This window comes from Porites lutea, chromosome 8, assembly GCF_958299795.1.
Source record: "Porites lutea chromosome 8, jaPorLute2.1, whole genome shotgun sequence".
NCBI lineage: Eukaryota > Metazoa > Cnidaria > Anthozoa > Scleractinia > Poritidae > Porites > Porites lutea.
The window spans coordinates 12,716,798-12,734,742 of record NC_133208.1 but is presented as its reverse complement, the minus strand read 5'-3'; the positions used below and the strand labels follow the sequence as shown (position 1 = coordinate 12,734,742).

At 38.1% G+C, this 17,945-nt stretch overlaps 1 protein-coding gene across 1 annotated transcript; it reads right to left on the bottom strand.

The window, feature by feature from the left end:
• Positions 1-5,378: 5,378 nt before the first annotated feature.
• On the bottom strand, positions 5,379-6,293 carry LOC140945199 (melanocortin receptor 5-like). Its single transcript, XM_073394252.1, has one exon. The coding sequence runs from the start codon at positions 6,291-6,293 to the stop codon at positions 5,379-5,381; it is 915 nt and encodes a 304-aa protein (XP_073250353.1).
• Between the last annotated feature and the right edge of the window lie 11,652 nt (positions 6,294-17,945).

Sequence of the window (17,945 nt, the reverse complement as noted above, 5' to 3'; positions counted from 1 at the left end):
ACAGGTTCTCTAAAGCAGTGATTTTGGTGACCAGCTTCGGAGCCTATTTTGAAGCTTGTTGTTTCGAAGAAGGTTTTTTTGCGTTTCTTAATTAAGGTGCTCGTTTACTCTTTAACTAGGTCAAGAAGGAGAAATGTTGGAGGTAAATAGTTTGTGTGAAATATATCATATAAATATTTTTTTTTCGTTTCTATGAAAATTTTTTAGAGGTCTTTAAAAGTGGACTATTGTTTCTTGACTAAGAACGACAACGAAAAGCTTGTTCAAGGCGAAGTTGGAAGAACTACAAGTATATTTACGTCACTTACCGCGTTGCTTCGCAATTTTTGTCTCTATGATTCGATTTGCAACTGGTTTTCACGAAAATTGAAATCTAGAACTTTGTAATCTCACCTATAGAAGTGGTGATCTGCTGATTTTTTTTTTTAAGTAGTAAAGTTCAAATGATGTACATTGAGTTTTTTGAGGCGCTAAATATTAAATGCACCTTGGTGACACTGAATCGTTGTGATTGCTCAGGTTGTTATCTCAGCGAAATCACGGCTACAGTGCAGCTGGAAAAGGCATTTTTGTAGTTTCAAACATCAGCAAAGGCATTTTTCTCAGGATCATGTTCTAAAGAACAAAAGGGCCGGTCAAGATTTAGGAAGTATTGGCGGAGGGTGCAAGAGTATTTTGAAGTGGTAAGGAAAAACTAGGGAAAGTTTTTTACGGTTCGACAAAATGCCATGTAAATCTGTATTTCAGTTACAAATAAAATATGTCGAAAAATTTAAATTATTATGACAATTTAAAATTGGGGGGGAGTAAAATTATATCACTATGCGATGAAAGGAAGCAAGGGGACGGTCCCTCCAAAAAAATTAAAAACAAAAGTTGAAAGAAATCAAAGACCAAAATAAAAACGTCTACAAGAAACTTGAAGGTGGGTGCTTGTGGTTTTAACCTTTATTATTATGATCCAGACTATCTTTGTAAAACACATTTCATCATCCACCCTCCCCCTTTCCTCCAAATAAAAGTTGACTTTCTCAACATAAGTTTAATGGAAGACTAAGCTACTGAGGTGGAACAGGAAGTCATTAATACATTTAATAACCTTTTCCATTTCAGTGGCCACAATAATGATCTGCTGTTTCTCAAACAATGGAAAGGTGCAGTGATCAGCCTTCTCAAAATATGTTGCATGCTCAGTCATTATTTTTAACCCATTCACTCCTGGAAATTTTGCAGAAAATTGTTTTTGGAAGCTAATCAAGCTGTTTTCTGGTTACTGCCTGGCTACAATAGGCCAAAATGCTGTTTGTGAGTTGAGCACTTCACAGAGCCTTCTGTTCCAGATGCAAAGTATCAGCTTCCATCATTTGATCATGCTTAGAAAGCAAAATTTCAAGCTAGTTTTTAGGTTTAAAAGTGACACAGCAATCTTGACGTTTATTTCTCGCTTCCTCTCCTCCAATTGATGGGAAGTGTTTTGGGAAAGCTTGTAGGGTCATAGGATTAGATAGAAAGAAGTGTAGATGAGTAGTGGAACAAGATTTCAAAGGGAATGGGTTTATACTTAAGCATTAAATGTTGTGATGGGTTGGCTACAGTAAGTGGCATCCCAGTTGTTGTGTTCCTATTACTTGCGGAATACAACCGGTGATAAATTCATTAAAAGTGTAAAAAAATACACAAGTGTCAACGGGCTACTGTTTTCAGAGCCCAAAATAATAACTTCACGGGTAGATATTTTCACTCGTGAAAGTTTTATTGTATTGACCCCATGACAAACAATAACTAAGCCAATGTGGTGTTGGTGTTGCACTGCCCGGGGGAGAGACTCTGCATATGAAAGGGGTGGGGATGCTCGTCGTCTCGCTCAGGGGTGTAAATTTCCGATTTTGGTCTCACTTAGGGTGTTCTGGTCAAAACGCCATCATATTTAGCCGTGAAGGTCTCGTTTAGGGTTGCACATGAAAAAAATTTAATATAAAAAAATTTATATTGTCTGTGTTTTAACATGGTCTCTTTTAGGGGTCAATAAAGCTTGGGCCAAGCCCAGATCGGTCTCCTTTAGGGGTTTAATTTAAAATGTCCGAAGAGCATCCCTACCCCTTTCATATGGGGAGTTGTCCCCCCCCCCCCCCCCCCCGCGGTTGCACAGTTCCCCATCTTTCAGAGTAGCTTACAGTACGACCTGCACCCGACTATTAGTTGACAATAATAACTTCAGAGAGATTATGTTCCATGTGGTTACCTTCCCGAGGTTTAATATCGCTATTATCCCAACAAAGTCATACAGCATAAGAAGCTTTTGGTGGAGAAGTAAAACCAGCAATATGCAAATAGTAAAAAATTAAGAGATGAAAACATGCTTTACAAGAAAGTGCAATGTAAATCCCGTATAAAAGCAATCAGTTTGACTTATGTTATCAAAGGGGGTCCTGTCATTAGCGAAAATACAAAAATTCTAAAAGGAAAAAACTAAGAAAATTGTGCACGGCCGATACATAAAAAATAAGCCATAAATGACATACCCAGTCTTACTCATATTCAAAAATAGTCTATTTTCTTGCATCCATAAAGAAATACGGTTAATATCAGTGTAACGTTTGTTTCTAGCTCAATAGCAGTTTTAGCAGCAGAAAACAGCACTGTATCGTCAGTGATACAGAAGAAAAAAATAGCAGAGGGCATATCATTTATGTGACCAGATGTGACAATATAAAGACCAGAGGACCTAAAATTGATCCTTGAGGGACGCCAGAAGCTATAACCAGGGGCGATGACAGAACTTTGTCGACCTCTACACGTTAGGAAATGCCTTGCAAATAACTAGAAAACCAGAGAAGAGCCCTGTCACATAGGCCATCGCCATATCTCTGTAGCTTTTTTAGAAGGACACGGTGGTCTATCGTGTCGAAAGCATTCTTCTAGTCAATGAAGACCGCCCCAGTGAGAAGACCGTTATCCATATTTCTACGGATTTCATCCACAAAAATGGGTACGGCTGTTTTAGTGGAGAAATTCTTCCGGAAGCCAGATTAACAGGACAACAGAAGATTGTTAGCGTTTGAATAGCTAAACAATTGATGATATGTTACCTTAGCTTATACATGAGCAGGAGCCTAGTGATGGGCTCCTGTTTCCCCTCAGAAAATCCAGGAAAGCGCGCGCTCACTTCCCGGAAACAGACTTAAGTCACTAAAAATAAGTTAAAGCTGAAAGCCGACTCATCTCAAAGACTAGCAGTGGGCGTTTCCCTTTCGACCACTTATTTCTCTCCACTAATTCGCTCTTCTGTGAACTGGGAAGTACTTCAGATAAGGTTCCATTGTAATCAAATGATTAATGTACGTGGAATGAAAAAGTGTTAGTCCTGTAAAGAGTTTAAACTGTGTGAATTAAATAACGAATGGTAATAATTCACTTTTTTGTAATCATTAACAACTGATGTGTGGAGCCCTCCACCCTCCCCCTCCCCCCCCCCCCCCCCCAATTCAGATCCTCATCAAACATTCATTCAGAAAGGGAGAAAGCAAACATTTACAGCTTCGTGGTCTAAAAGCGTAACAATATATACTCTGTGAAGAAGCAAGACTATGAAATAATAAAAAATTAACAATTACTGTCATGTAGAGCACCGACATTTCCGTTTTGAGATATTTTTCACTGCATAAAGCACTTCTCTCAAATGTCCATTAACGGTTTCAAAAGTGACCGTTGTCTGTCTTGGAGAGGTGTCCGTCTTATAAAGACAATAATCATTTGATTTCGGTTCGTTCAGATTGAAAGTGTGTAAACTGTATATTCTAGTTAAGAAATTCGTTACCAGTAAATCCACTGATACTATTTGTAGTCATTCGGTCAGTCATTAATTCGAAAACGAGATTTTATTTTTAACAAAAAAAAAAACAGAAGTCCAAAGACTACTGCAAAGCTGATTAGAACGTGTATTGCTTTGAAGAACAACATTTTAGCCAGTGAACAGGCCTTATTTTTTTCCCCAAACAGAGAGCCTGTTCACTGGATACAACATGTCGGCTGGCTATACCAGTCTTCTTTACGTTAACAGATGTTACTGAATTTATGATAGGAATTAAATATTATATAGATGGAGAATGTCGCCAAAAAATTAATATTGTTTAAAAGAGAGAGGGGGACATTCATTATTGCGACATCCTCCATCTATTGTAATTGCCATTATAAACTCAGAAACAACTGGAAACTTGTTATCAGCTTTGCAGTAATCTTTGGACTTCTCGATTTTTGTTCTTGATATTTAAGCTGATTAGATCTCGTTTCTAGAGATCCAACATTGACAACCAGCAGGATCATTGTCCACGGTTTTTGCGGTTAACTTCTAGTTATCATTTTATTTTTAACATGTTCAAAAACAGGTGTTTCTTGTTGTTGCTTAATTCACCCGCAAATCCCATTTGAACAAGTCACCCTCATCAGACAACCTTAAAAATTATTTCATTGGCCTTCTCAACCTTTCCGCCATAATGGAAACGACAAGTCCCTAGGAACTAGATTGGGCTTTGCTTTCCTCAATTTTGGGTCCTTGGTCAGGCCTGGTAGCCACGCACTGTATAGACCACTACAGACTACAGTTTTTCGTTGCTTTTCGAAACACCTGTTCGATGCTAAGCCGCTATTGCTAACATGTGATTAGAATAGACCTGAACAACTGCTTTCATGAACCTTTAATCATTTTTCTCTTATTAAAACAAACATGAAATAAGCCTGACAGAACAATGAAATGATGACATGACATTAATTCAAGAAATAGAGGAGTAAACAACTGTTAATGGTGCACAAAACTCACTCCAGAAGCTTTACTCAACATCATATGCCTTATTCAATGTAAAAAAGGTTTGCAATAATTATTTCCAGAGGAAAATAACTGTTAATTCACAAGGATACCGATTTTGTTTTAGGTTGCTTTCTGCTAGTGATTTTTACCTGGGTAAAAAACAGCTATGTTCAACCTATAATTATAGATCTATTTCAGAGAGACCCTGATTTCAGATACGTTTAATTTCACTGGTTTGCCTTGAGAAAAATTTCTTCAAAATGTGAGCGTTTTTTCTATCATGTAAACAAGTTCAGTAGGATACAATTAATTAAACTCATGGTGTAGGTTGGGATGGGAGCCTTAATTATAATTTAAATTGTTTTTGATTCATCAGCTGTCATTTCAAATTTCATACTGTTTCATGGCTGTCTGTTAGTATTTTTAGGAACTCAGGTCTCAGTCTAAAAAGCGATTGAATAAATTCGTTTTTTATCACCTAAAAGTTTAAAATTTGGACCAATATTTCCCGGCTTATGCAGCTGTCTGGTTAAATCCGACCACATGAACCGAAACGCATTGGCTCAACCAAGTTTTAGCAACACCTCATTATCAGGCTATTCACGCGCATGCTCCGTAGTACATTAATGAAAGCTTGTCGAATTTGTCTCAGTTTCCAACAGTAAATTAATGGATTTAATGTGGAGTTAAGAAACAACAAAGTCAAACTGAACAGGTCAAAAAAACCGCGAGAGGTGCCTGTTGGTGAGAAGAGAAAAATAATTAAGGCAAACACGTTCGGCAGATAACAAATTGAAAAAGCAAGATATATCAACAATGCTCCGATTCCAAATGTTCTCCTACTTGCAGCTGCAGCGTATCTCATTTCAGCTCCGCTATTTTGAGCTGTTATAGCTTGGAGAGAAGCTTGAATTTGGTTCGCGTGATGGCGTACAGCTATATAAATCTTGTAATTAAGGGCCGTCATAAGTAAAAGAAAAAAGATATAAATAATTACAAAAATTATGTAAAGAATTTGTGCCGAGATCCACAGTCTCATAAACGATAACACTGCGCTGAAAGCCCACATAGAAATAACCGTCGCAGAAACACGTTTGTGGGTCACAAGTTCCTGATATCTGAGGTGAAGGTAAACAGCTAGGAATCTATCCAAACTTAAGAAAGTTACTCCGAGGAATGAAGCAAAACCAAACAGATTCAGCGTAAACCTTAAAAATTGGTCGCTTATGTTATAAGCTGGATTGTTTTCCGTTTTTTGCTCCTTTTCCATGACAAGAGTCGCAATGTACGAAGGCTGCACCATCAAACCAACACCCAGATCAGAAACAGCCAAACTTAAGAGCAGCGTTTTAAAAGGTCTTGGTAATGATGAGACTTTTGTTAAGGCGTAGATCGTCAAACAGTTCAATGTAACAGCGGTGTAAGATAAGAAAGCGTTCAAAACACAAGTGGTGATGTATGATGAGGTCATGTCCTTGTTATTTTCCATCGTCAGAGATTTTGCAGTTAAACAACATTGTACATTTGAGTAAAGGATTTGAGGCGCAAGGACTCCGCTCGCAAAGCTCATATATATAAAATTCAAATATTCATCGTTTCAGAAGTTACTAAGTCTCCCAAAGTGAAAGGTTTTCGAGCGGTTTGCAAAACTGGCTGTTGTTTCAGTTGAAATAACGAACGGCAAAGGCCACAAATGTTCGGCAGTCTAGTGTTTTTGAAACGTAGGAGATCGAGGAATGAACTAAACCTCTTGGTCCTTTTAATTAATCCCAGTTCTGATTGGTCACTAAACTGCTATCTTGACCTTGCGCTGGTTAATAGTTCATAAAATGGGCTAAAATTAATTTTCTCGGTTCCGTATTGACTGTTAGTCAACTAGCGAACTAACCGGAGACACGTAAAGACTTGAGCAGGGATTTAAAGTTTTTATATCGAATTAATCAACTTGCTATTAAGTGGAAAATCATCCCTTCATAACCCTTCCCTAAAAAGACGGAGAGGGAAAGCTATCACAACTTCAATTAAAGCAGAGCCAAACTGTTCTTTTTTATTCTTTTTTTGTTCTCCCTACATCAACCCCCCGATGTAACATCTTCTCCTCACATCAAATAGTCACCAGGGAATCCGTGGAGGCACAAAGCAAATGAAAGAAGGCCGCTTTTCACGGATCCTCTCAGCAAACAATTCAAACTGAGGAAGAAAAAGAATTTTTGAAAATCTTGACAATTTTTTTGCGGCTCATTTCGATCTTGTTCGATGTAACTGACAGTTAGTTTGTTTGCTTTGAAGATGTGATCTTACAGTTGATTATTTCAAGATCAAAAAGTAGATAACTTTATTTTAATTTGTGCTATGGTTTCTTCCGTTTTTGTGCTGCAGTTAACATGCAAAACGTTTCAACAAGGCTGTCGCGCCAAGGCGTAAAAATAATCGCGACGGGAGTAAATATATAGAGTTTAAATATTTTCCGAAAAAACCTGTGTTCGAATATAGTATTCACAGTCAGCAGTTTAATTAATTAGGCCTGAATGTCTGAAAGTCGACATTACGAACTGTATAGTCTTTTTAATGACTAACTGGAGTTTGGCCTAGCTTAATGTTATGTTTTGCTTCTTTTTTTTTTTTTTGCCCCACTTTGTTAATGGTTAAGCTCAATTATCAGCAGCTGCATGGGTAAAAGGTAGAAACCGAGTTGTCAAACACGTATTTCTAGTTTTAATTTTTCTATTGCTTCAAATAACAAATAATGCCTTTGACACCTGTCATTTACTCAAGTTTCTTGCTCACATTAATGGGTTTTCATTGCGACTTCGCACACTAGTATCCGGATGTTTTGACAAACGGAGATTTTTTCTCTGTTGTCAAAAAAATACGAGTGCACACGTAACTTCTTCAAATCGTTTTCGCAAGTCTACACGAAAACGCTAAAACGATGGAACTAAGATTGAACACCTTACAGGGTACGCTGCGTATGATGTATGACGTCATGGTATCGAAAACATCTGTTTTCGTCCGTCCACACTTAAACGATAAGCCGGCGGTTTTCAAAAATCTCCTTTCTGGAAAGCGTCTTTGAAAAAGATGCGTTTTTGGGGAACGTTTTCACTGGATACGTGTAGAAGGTAGGTCAAACAGCAGTATAAAACTTGTTCTCGTTTTTAAAGAAAAGGTATACCTGTGAACAGGGCCTAAGCCTCCTTGTTATTTGGACATCGCCTAAATAGAGTAATCGAGTTTGCCTGTTTTGATTCAAAGTTGCAATAGGCACGCAATACGTGCAAACGTAAACAAGCCAAGCGACGCGTATGTCTGCTGCGCGCTGTGTCACAACACAGCATTTATCTTCGTTACATACGACCCACAGATAACGCACGGCAAACAGATCGGCAATAGAAAACAAACTTGTTGGAAAAACAAGGTACACTGAGTGAAACAAACTATTAAATTATTTAAATTTTCCCTTTGGAAAATAATAGTCTTCCCAGCACACGGTGTGAATGGTTTGGGTTATTGTCCGGAGTTTGACAATATTTTTGCTCTCAGTTGTCGAGCGCCAAAGAAGATGTCTCGGAAAAGAGGTGATTTCTTAAAAACGTATTGAGCAAAATGACCTCGTAAACAAGGTGAATTCTTTCACGGTCGAACAGTAAAAGGGGCAGAGTCCAACATCTTCAAGTGCAAACCGCGTTCTATTTTCAAAACCCTTGGGTTAATTAGATTAAGTCGTATTCTCTCATACACGAACCACGAAAGAGGCAAATTCCAAAGCTTTCAAGGCAATCTGCGTGACAATACAACTCCTCGTAAGGGCCTGATCGCATGAGCCGGGGAAGCAATGGGCGTGAACAGTGTGTTACCCGCTGTCCTGTTTCTCGCTTGGTTCATTCGCTGGGCAAGCCGGCAACCGTGATTACTTGGAAAATTTCCAGCCGGTATCCCGGCATCACAATACTAGGATCCCAGCTAACCGGGTTGGCTCGGTTGTCATATAATCGCAAAGTTGATTTTTGTTGCGTTTAACTAAGGTGCCGGGATCTCTGCAAAGCAAGCCAGCCCGTCCCATGTAATCAGACCCTTAGTTCTATAGCCAGATTTTACTCCCTTCCCTTGACCTCACCGATTTTTCAAAGCCCCCGAGTACACACACAAAATTTCAACCCCCCCCCCCCCCCCTCCCCCGTCAACGACTTCACAACCCCTTCTCTATATTAAATGAACCTTTGGCCTTATCCATGTTCTCTCCATACAAATGTTATCAAAAAATAAGCGAAAAGCAATCCTAAACAGAAAGACTAACGACGATTAAAATAACTACAAGTATGTTTTCGACTATTGCTAAGACATTTGACAACCACCACTTCATTTCGACACACAGTAACTAAACTATTCCTTTTAAACCAAATTAGCACTTCCACAACAACCTCACTGCAACACCTAAAATCACTTTTGCCTCCCAAAAGAACTATTTTTTGTTACTTCATATTAAATTCTACGAGAAACAAGTTCCTCTGATCAACAAACTACAGCCATTATTTTACCAATTCACGTCCAATATAACTCCACGCCTTCCACTTCACGCATCTCTACCAACTCCTAAAATACACAACGCTACTGCTCTACTCACAAATCCCTAATACGCATAAAAAAAACTTCACACACGCCTAGTACATCGACGCCCAAATATACGCTCCCAAAGAGTATTGTTTGTTTTTTTTATTCACGTCCAATATAACTCCACGTCTTCCACTTCACGCATCTCTACCAACTCCTAAAATACACAACGCTACTGCACTACTCACACATCCCTAATACGCATAAAAAAAACTTCACACACGCCTAGTACATCGACGCCCAAATATACGCTCCCAAAGCGTCTTGTTTGTTTGTTTTTTTTTTAAAAACGTGTCGAAAGCTCAGCATCCATACTAATGTTTTCTTATCGTTGTTTACCGTTTACACGCTCAAACACGTATCTTAGAATTTTATCTTGCGATCGTCTTTTTTGTCAGGCGATTCTCGGATATCAGTTTCCTGTTTCAGAGACCGTTCGCGGGTACAGAAATAAAGAATTAAATAACTAAATATTAAATATCGGCAGTGTTCGATAGGGCTTCTGTTCACACACAAGAACGGTTGTGGCGGCGACGAATTTTGTGATGGAGGGAAGCTGCGCCTCGCCGATCTCAAAAATGGAGCATCAGATATCGGATAGGTTTTTTGCCACGCACACACACGCGTAGTACATCGACGCCCAAATATACGCTCCCAAAGCGTCTTGCATTTAAAAAAAAACGTATCGAAAGCTCCGCATCCATGTAAATGTTTTCTTATCGTTGTCTACCGTTTACACACTCAAACACGTATCTTAGTATCTTATCTTGCTATCGTCTTTTTTGTCAGGCTATTCTCGGATATCAGATTCCTGTTTCAGAGACCGTTCGCGGGTACAGAAATAAATAATTAAATAACAAAATATTAAATATCGGCAGTGTTCGATAGGGCTTCTGTTCACACACAAGAACGGTTGTGGCGGCGACGAATTTTGTGATGGAGGGAAGCTGCGCCTCGCCGATCTCAATAGTGGAGCATCAGATATCGGATAGGTTTTTTGCCATACTTAAGTGTAATGTAAACACCTATTCGGCCCGTCGCGGAAGTAAATCGGTAGAAGCGAGTACTGGAACCCACTGAGACGGAAGTAAATAACCCGGAGAGAGGACTGGAGTTGAGTGCACCAAGCCCTCTCGGCCAATCGTGCCGCCACGATGTTCGATGTGATTGATTGATTGATTGATTGATTGATAAATTGATTGATTGATTGATTGATTGATTGATTGATTGATTGATTGATTGATTGATTGATTGATTGATTGATTGATTGAGTTGAACCACTTGTGTCGCCCCGGCCCGTTGTTTTTTTACACTATACCGGATATTTTTTGGTGGTGTTACGAACATTTTTCCTTTTTTTTAAAGCTTAGTTTGGATTGATTGTCCTATAGCGCTAGCGACCGTGGTCTAGGCTCTCCAAGCTCATAGTAGCTTTGACCTCAGCGTTTTTGAAAACGGTTTGTTTTGTCCTCTTGGTACATCTACATTTTCCACTTTGAAGGGCATTTTCTGAACCCCCCCCCCCCCTCTTTATTTGTTTTACGGCGCATAAAACTGTGTATTACTGTGTAGGGGGCCTAAGTAGTATAGGGTGAGCTGAATTATCCTTTTTGCGGGGAATATAATTTGAGTGCGTTGGATATCGCCAATGACGACACACGATTTGATCTTTATCTCACAAATGCACCCACAACGTATGAAACGTAATAGGCCACTCCACTTCCTAGTTCCAAACCGCCTCACTTTCAAAATAAGGCCAAGTGCACAACCTTTCTTGTGAAAATGAGTTTTATTTGGCTGAGCACTCAACCTCGTTTTGATACCGAGGCCTGGGGGAACTCGGAAATGGCCTATTATAAAATTAGTGAGCCGCGCGTATTCGTTCATGCTGCATTTACTGTCCCGACAACAGTCAAGTGTTCTTCTGGTTTCGGTTCATTAGTTCAAGTTGTGTAAACTGTGTATGATACTGAAATTCATTACCAGTTCACACTATTTGCAGTCATCCTAAAACGGAATTTATTTTAACGGAGATTTTCAAAAACAGGGTATTTCTGAAAGACTTTCGTCCTTGGGCCATCGCAGCCTGAGACTTTTCATAATTCCGTCGCACTTTGTAATAAACTAAAAAAGTGATTCAACTTACTTAGCAGTCTACCACCTCTTTGAAACCTCTAATTTTTCTGGACCCCCCTATGACGCAACTCTTGTTTTCGGGCTAGGATCCATTGTTGACTTCGTTTGCTGTGTTTTGCAGTGCTTTTAAGTAATTTGTTAACTTTTTGCTGTCTTTTTGTCTTGTATTCACTATTTGAGTGTGAAAAAATTAATAAAAGCTATTAAATTACAAAAAAAAACTTTGCTCGTTCATTGTTTAACCAACCAATCCTGTGAGGCTTGTTATAGCTGCAAAGCGATTTACTCACTTGGTACATCTATCTTTTAAAAAACGTGAATGGTGCCCCCTTATCAACGGTGATGATTTCATTAAGCACGTAACTTACGAAAATTGCTTTTATCTCCACTATAGTTTACGCTGGTCTTGTAACTTACGAAATTCTGTTATACTTGCCCCTCAATATCATAAAAAGGTGCTCTGCAAGCAATGGCCACTCGGAATGTATGTATATCACTAAAAACATAAGTGATGTGCTTTGAAACCCGGAAAAGCTTCCTACTTCTGACTAAAATATTTTAGGTGATTCCATAGAAATGCCTTTACTAGGCAAAGGTGTTCATTTACTTACCTACAACCTTTTTCGAATCTATCGTCCCTCTAGCAGTTCTTATGACCCAAATTATTTAAATCATAAGAGTTCCCTTGCGTTCGTTCCAGCGTTTCCTTTGCGTTGGTACCAATCACGGGCCAGTTATTGGTTAAAGGTGCAATTTCTTTGGCTGTTCGATTCTAACCTTTTATTGGTTTACCTCCGGTTATACAAAGGAAAAACGTTCTTTCGTTAGGAGGGTAATGAAGATTACTCTCGAATTGTTTGAAAGACATGATAAATATAAAGGTTTCTACCAAACAAGTCGAGATCAAAGTATTAATTATGGCTTCTTTGATAAACTACTATATATACATAAAATGCTCCTTAAAGTTTTTTGAAATAAAAACGTAGCCCGAAATCAGCAAAACTTTTACAGAATGATATAGAAAGTTAGGTAAGCTTTTTTCTTGAAGAAATTTTGTACTGCTACGATATTTTTCAAAGATTTTAGCGAACTTGACAATTGAAAAATATTGTAATTCATTGTCACTTTTGCCCATTATTCGTCATCTTAACTTCTTATTGCTTTCTTATCATTTGTCAAATGCTGTTTTTCGAAATAAGAAATATAGCTGGATATTTCTTCCCGACAGCGCGCGCTCTCATTGGTTACTTCGAGGTCACATGACATCTAACAATGAAACTGTTACGTTTTCTAAGTTATGTTGCTTGGCTTTTAAAAGCATGCTTAAAACCTCGATACCGCTCTTTCAGCAGATTTATGTTAGTCTGTACGTCGAAATTAAACAACAACAAACAACTCAGAAACGAGAGTTTTTGTGTATTGTCCGACAATAAAAACGGCTGTGAAAACCAAACAAGCCAACATATTTTCATGTCTTGACGGAGATCAAAGTCATAAAAGCGAATGATTGAATGTGATAACTTAAGTTTATTAAAAAGGGAGATGGAGTTACTATAAATTGCAACAGCTTAGTTTATTATAAAGTGCTACACGATTTACTATAAATTGCGACGGGTATTACAAAGTGCGAAGAATTTATTACAAATAGGCCCTTCCACGGTCTTTTTTGTAACTTTTGACATGAACCAGTTAGAGAAAATCCGTCGGCACCACTGGACAGAACGTCTTAAAATTAGTAAAAATTGCCAAGTTTGAAGGTTATACGTCTTAAGCGAGGGAAGTTATAGCTCAGCAAAGTTGAGAAAATTTACACACGTTTGCATGGTGGGGGGTAAGTTTGTTTCCCCCACCATATAACTGTCTGAGAAATTTCGCGACTTTAAAGAGCTATTATATCTTCGTTAGTTTTCAACAGATAACTTTCAAACTTGGCAATTTTACTGAATTAAAGGCGCTCTTTCCAGCGGATTTTCTTTGTCTTGTCCTAGTCCTTTCGGGTGTCGACATCTGGTCAGTTTGCCTGCGTGAAAGGTTAGGTTGCGTGTGCAGACAAAACTGAAAATTCTAAATAAAGGGTGATTAACTTTATGGGCTAAAGTGCTCTTAAGACTATCTGTGACCTCTACAAAATACCGCTCATTTTGCACTGTTGACCTGCTTTGGCAGAGTTAGAATGTCATTTCGTGGGTGTAAAGAGTGTTTTGTTTAGCTAAGCAAAGTTGAGAAAATTTACGTACGTTGGTATGGTGGGGGGGGGGGGGCAAGTTTCTTCCCCCCACCATGCAAATATCTGTGAAATTTCGCGACTTTAAGGAACTATATCTTCGTTAGTTTTCAACAGATTACTTTCAAACTTAGCAATTTTACAAAATTAAAGGCGCTTTTTCCAGCGTATTTCCTCTGACTTGTCCTAGTCAAAAGTTGAAAAAATCGTGGAAAGGCCCATTACGACAAGTACTCAGTAAATACAAGGTGCGATGATTATTACAAATTGCCACAGTACTAACATCACTGTTATTTACAACGATACCGATTTCGTTAATATGAGCTCCTTTTTGCCAGTGTTTTTTGACTGAGGAGAATTTAACTATTTTCAGCCTTAAAGTTTCGATCTACTTTAAGACCTTTTGTCTTTTTGCCTTTAAATTTCTTAAAATTGTGTGAGTTTTCTATTATTAAAACAAGGCTAGTAGGACGAGTAATTAACTAAATATCTAGGGTATCAGGAGGGGATATGAGTATCAGCTGCCATTTTAAATTTCATCCTATTTCTCAGCTATCTGTTAGTATTTTTAGAGCTCACAGCTGTCTGGAAAGCGAATGAATAATCTGTCTTTTATCAGGTGAAAGGTTTTGTAAAAAATTAGACAAATTCCCCTCAAGCAGTAGTCAGGTAAATCCCATTAATAGTTTCATCCAAGGTTTCATTTATTTATTTTGCCATTAACCGCATAATATGCATTTACATTACAAGATGGATTATTTTACAATACATTAAAGATATTAGACACTTCTCTAAATAATTTATGTTACAAATGCAGGTGAAAATGGTTTTGGCAAGGAAGCCTATATAGAAGCCTGGGGCTTATGAGTTATCAACCATAGGATTAATATAGGGTACACCATTTGAATAAAATTAATGTTCCTAAATGAAAAATGGATTATTACAAAAAGGAAAAGAATAGAGGAAGTATTTAGCTCAACAAGGAGAATATATATGTGACTGAGAAAGACGTCTTTTGCCAAACAAACCAATTCTTCTGCTTTGAATTTCACGACTTCGCGAGTTAAAAAAATTAGCACCTTAGCAACACCCCGTTGTCAGGCTGTTCATGCTCTGTAATACTATATTAACTACAGCCTGTCGAATTTGTCTCAGTTTCCAACAGTAAATCAAAGGATTTAAAGTGGAGTTAAGAAACAACAAAGTCAAACTGTACAGGTCTAAAACAACTGTGCTTGTTAGTGAGGAGAGATCAATGATTAAGGAAAGGACGTTTGGCAAATAACAAATCAAAAAAGCAAGATATATTAATAATGCTCCGATTCCAAATTTTCTCCTACTTGCAGCTGCGGCGTTTCTCATTTCTGCTCCGCTATTGTGAGGTGTTATGACTTGTAGAGTAGCTTGAATTTGTTTCGCGTGATGTCGTACAACTTCATAAATCTTATAATTAAGGGCCGTCATAGTTAAGAGAAACAAGATGTAGATAACTACAAAAATTATGAAAATAATTTGTGCCGAGATCCACAGTCTCAAAAAAGACAAAACTGCGCTGAAAGCCCACTTTGAAATAACCGCAGCATAAACACGTTTGTAGGTCACAAGTTCCTGATATCTGAGGTGGAGGTAGATAGCCAGAAATCTATCCAAACTTAAAAGGGTTACTCCGAAGAACGAAGCAAAACAAAACAGATTAAACGTAAAACTAAAGAATTTGACAGTTATGTTATAAGCTGGATTGTTTTCAGTTTTTTGCTCCATTATCATGATGAAAGACACAACACGCGAAGGCAGCACCATCAAACCAACACCGAGATCAGAAACAGCCAGGCTTACGAGCACAGTTTTTAAAGTTGTTGGTAGTGATGAGAGTTTTGTTAAAGCGTAGATCGTTAAACAGTTTAGCATGACAGCGGTGTAAGATAAAAAAGCGTTCAAAACGCAAGCAGCGATGTATGACGAAGTATTGTCTTCATTTTCCATTGTAGATTTTTCAGTTTAAGAACAATAAAGGAAAAACGCCGAGAAGACTGTTAGCCTCAAAAAGCGAAAGGTTTGATCAACGGGCTGCACCGTTTCTGCAATTGAAGAACGAACAGCAAAGGCCACAAATGTCAATCCAGTGTTTTTAAAACGTTGGAGGTTGAGGAACTCCTTGACTTGAACCGGAACTCTATGCCTCGTATTTCACTAAATTTCAATATGAGTAAACCTATCGAACATCCCATTTTTATATTGCTGTCTCTACCAGAGGGCAAGAGTGTCGAATTCCTGTTATGATTGGTCAATAACCTGCCATCTTGACCTCGCACGCTTGGTAAATAACTCATAAAAATGGGCTCAAATTAATTTATTCGGTTCAATTTTGACCGTTGGTCATTTCAAAAGCTTAGATTAGTAATGGTAACAGGACTGAGTGGAGTCCAATTCGGTCTGTAATCATAACTAAAAAAAAAAATTCTCAAATCTGATTGGCTATCAACTGCCCTGATTTCAGTCTTAATAGCTAAGGACAGTTTAATAGGACAGTACGAGACATCACGCGTGCGCTTAAATGGCTTTTTTTTCACAGCTGACAAATTGAAAAAGACCTTGAAATTTCTTGTGCTTTGATTTAAAAAAAGAGCCTTATATATCACCAATTTTGTTAAAGTTATGAGTAACTGGTAACAGAACTTCGTGTCATCCAATTCGGTCTGTAATCATACTCGTGATTAATCAAATCGGACTCCCGCGGATTTTGTAAATCACTCGTATGATTACAGACCGAATTGGACTCCACTCAGTCCTGTTACCATTACTAAATCATAACTATAACAAAATTCTCAAATCTGATTGGTTATCAACTGCCCCGATTTAATAGGACAGTACGCGTCATGCCTAAGTAATTGGGCAGTACGCGCCATCAGGCGCGCGCTTGAAGGCTTTTTTTTTTTCACTGCTAATAAAGAAAAATCTTGGAATTTCTTCTGTTTTGATTTTAAAAAGAGCCTTATATATCACAATTTTTGTTAAAGTTATAATAAATTATTTTAGTAACAGAACTTCGTGTCTTCCAATTCGGTCATGCCATGTAATCTTACTCGTAATTAAACAAATCGGACTCCTGCTAAGCGGTCGTCCGATTTTGTTAATCACACGTAATTATAGATTTAGCCAGGACTAAAAGCGAAGCTCTCTTTAATATTTATAGTTTCCTGAAAGAAAATATAAAATTGAGCAATTTTATAAAGACAGGGTGAAAATAACGACAACGGCAAAAAACAATAACAATAAACCTAATAAGCAAAAAAAACAACCTTGCACGTGCAGCACACTTTTTTCTAATTAGCTAAAAAACAACTTTGCACGTGCAGCACACTTTTTTCTAATTAGCTAAAAAACAACTTTGCACGTGCAGCAGACATTTTTTGTACATTTCCTTGCCGTTCCTTTGCACGACTCAAACGTGAAACTTCTTTTAACTTCCTATTTACACGTTATATGGAGGAAATGCTTAAGTTCCTGTTCACTCTGCTTTTCACGGCCGCTCAATTTCACTTTGGTAGCAGCTAGCGTTTCTCGTTTTCTAACCGCCGCTATATAATTTTCAGGTTTTTCTTCCAACGAAATTGGTCTCCGTTGTTATTTATATCTCCCTTTAGCTCTTTCCATTTTATCTAAGTCAATGTAGACATTAAAATTAAGTGGAAAGAAAGACTCGCTTTTTTTGTTTTTTTTTCTCTCTTTCTTAAAGTCCGGGCGGCCATCTGATTTACCGCCGACACGAGTGAGTTGCTTGAAATGCAAAATTTCACCTCAGCTATAACATACGCCTCCCCCGACGGGCTGACGTCTGACTCCCTTCCCCTTCCCCCAGCGTCTGTACGGACGGGAGCTCGTACGCTGACGTCTCATAACCAAATTTTCTCGGATGGATAGATTACCAAATTTTGTTAGCTAGGGTGCGCCGCTATGATTAAAACGTAAATTAACGAGCCGGAGACTTTAAGTCCATTTATAAGCCCTTCTCTTAAAAAGACAGACAAGGATAGCTATATCACATCTTTAAAACACACCTGAAAACAGAGCCAAACCGTTCTTTTTTTATTATATCCTTTACTTTCCTTAGACTACCCCCAATGCAACAATTTCTCTACATCAAAATAGTCACTAGGAATCGGTAGCAAA

Coding starts and splice junctions, on each gene's coding strand:
- LOC140945199 (XM_073394252.1), bottom strand. CDS start 6,293: ATGGAAAATAACAAGGACATGACCTCATCATACATCACCACTTGTGTT.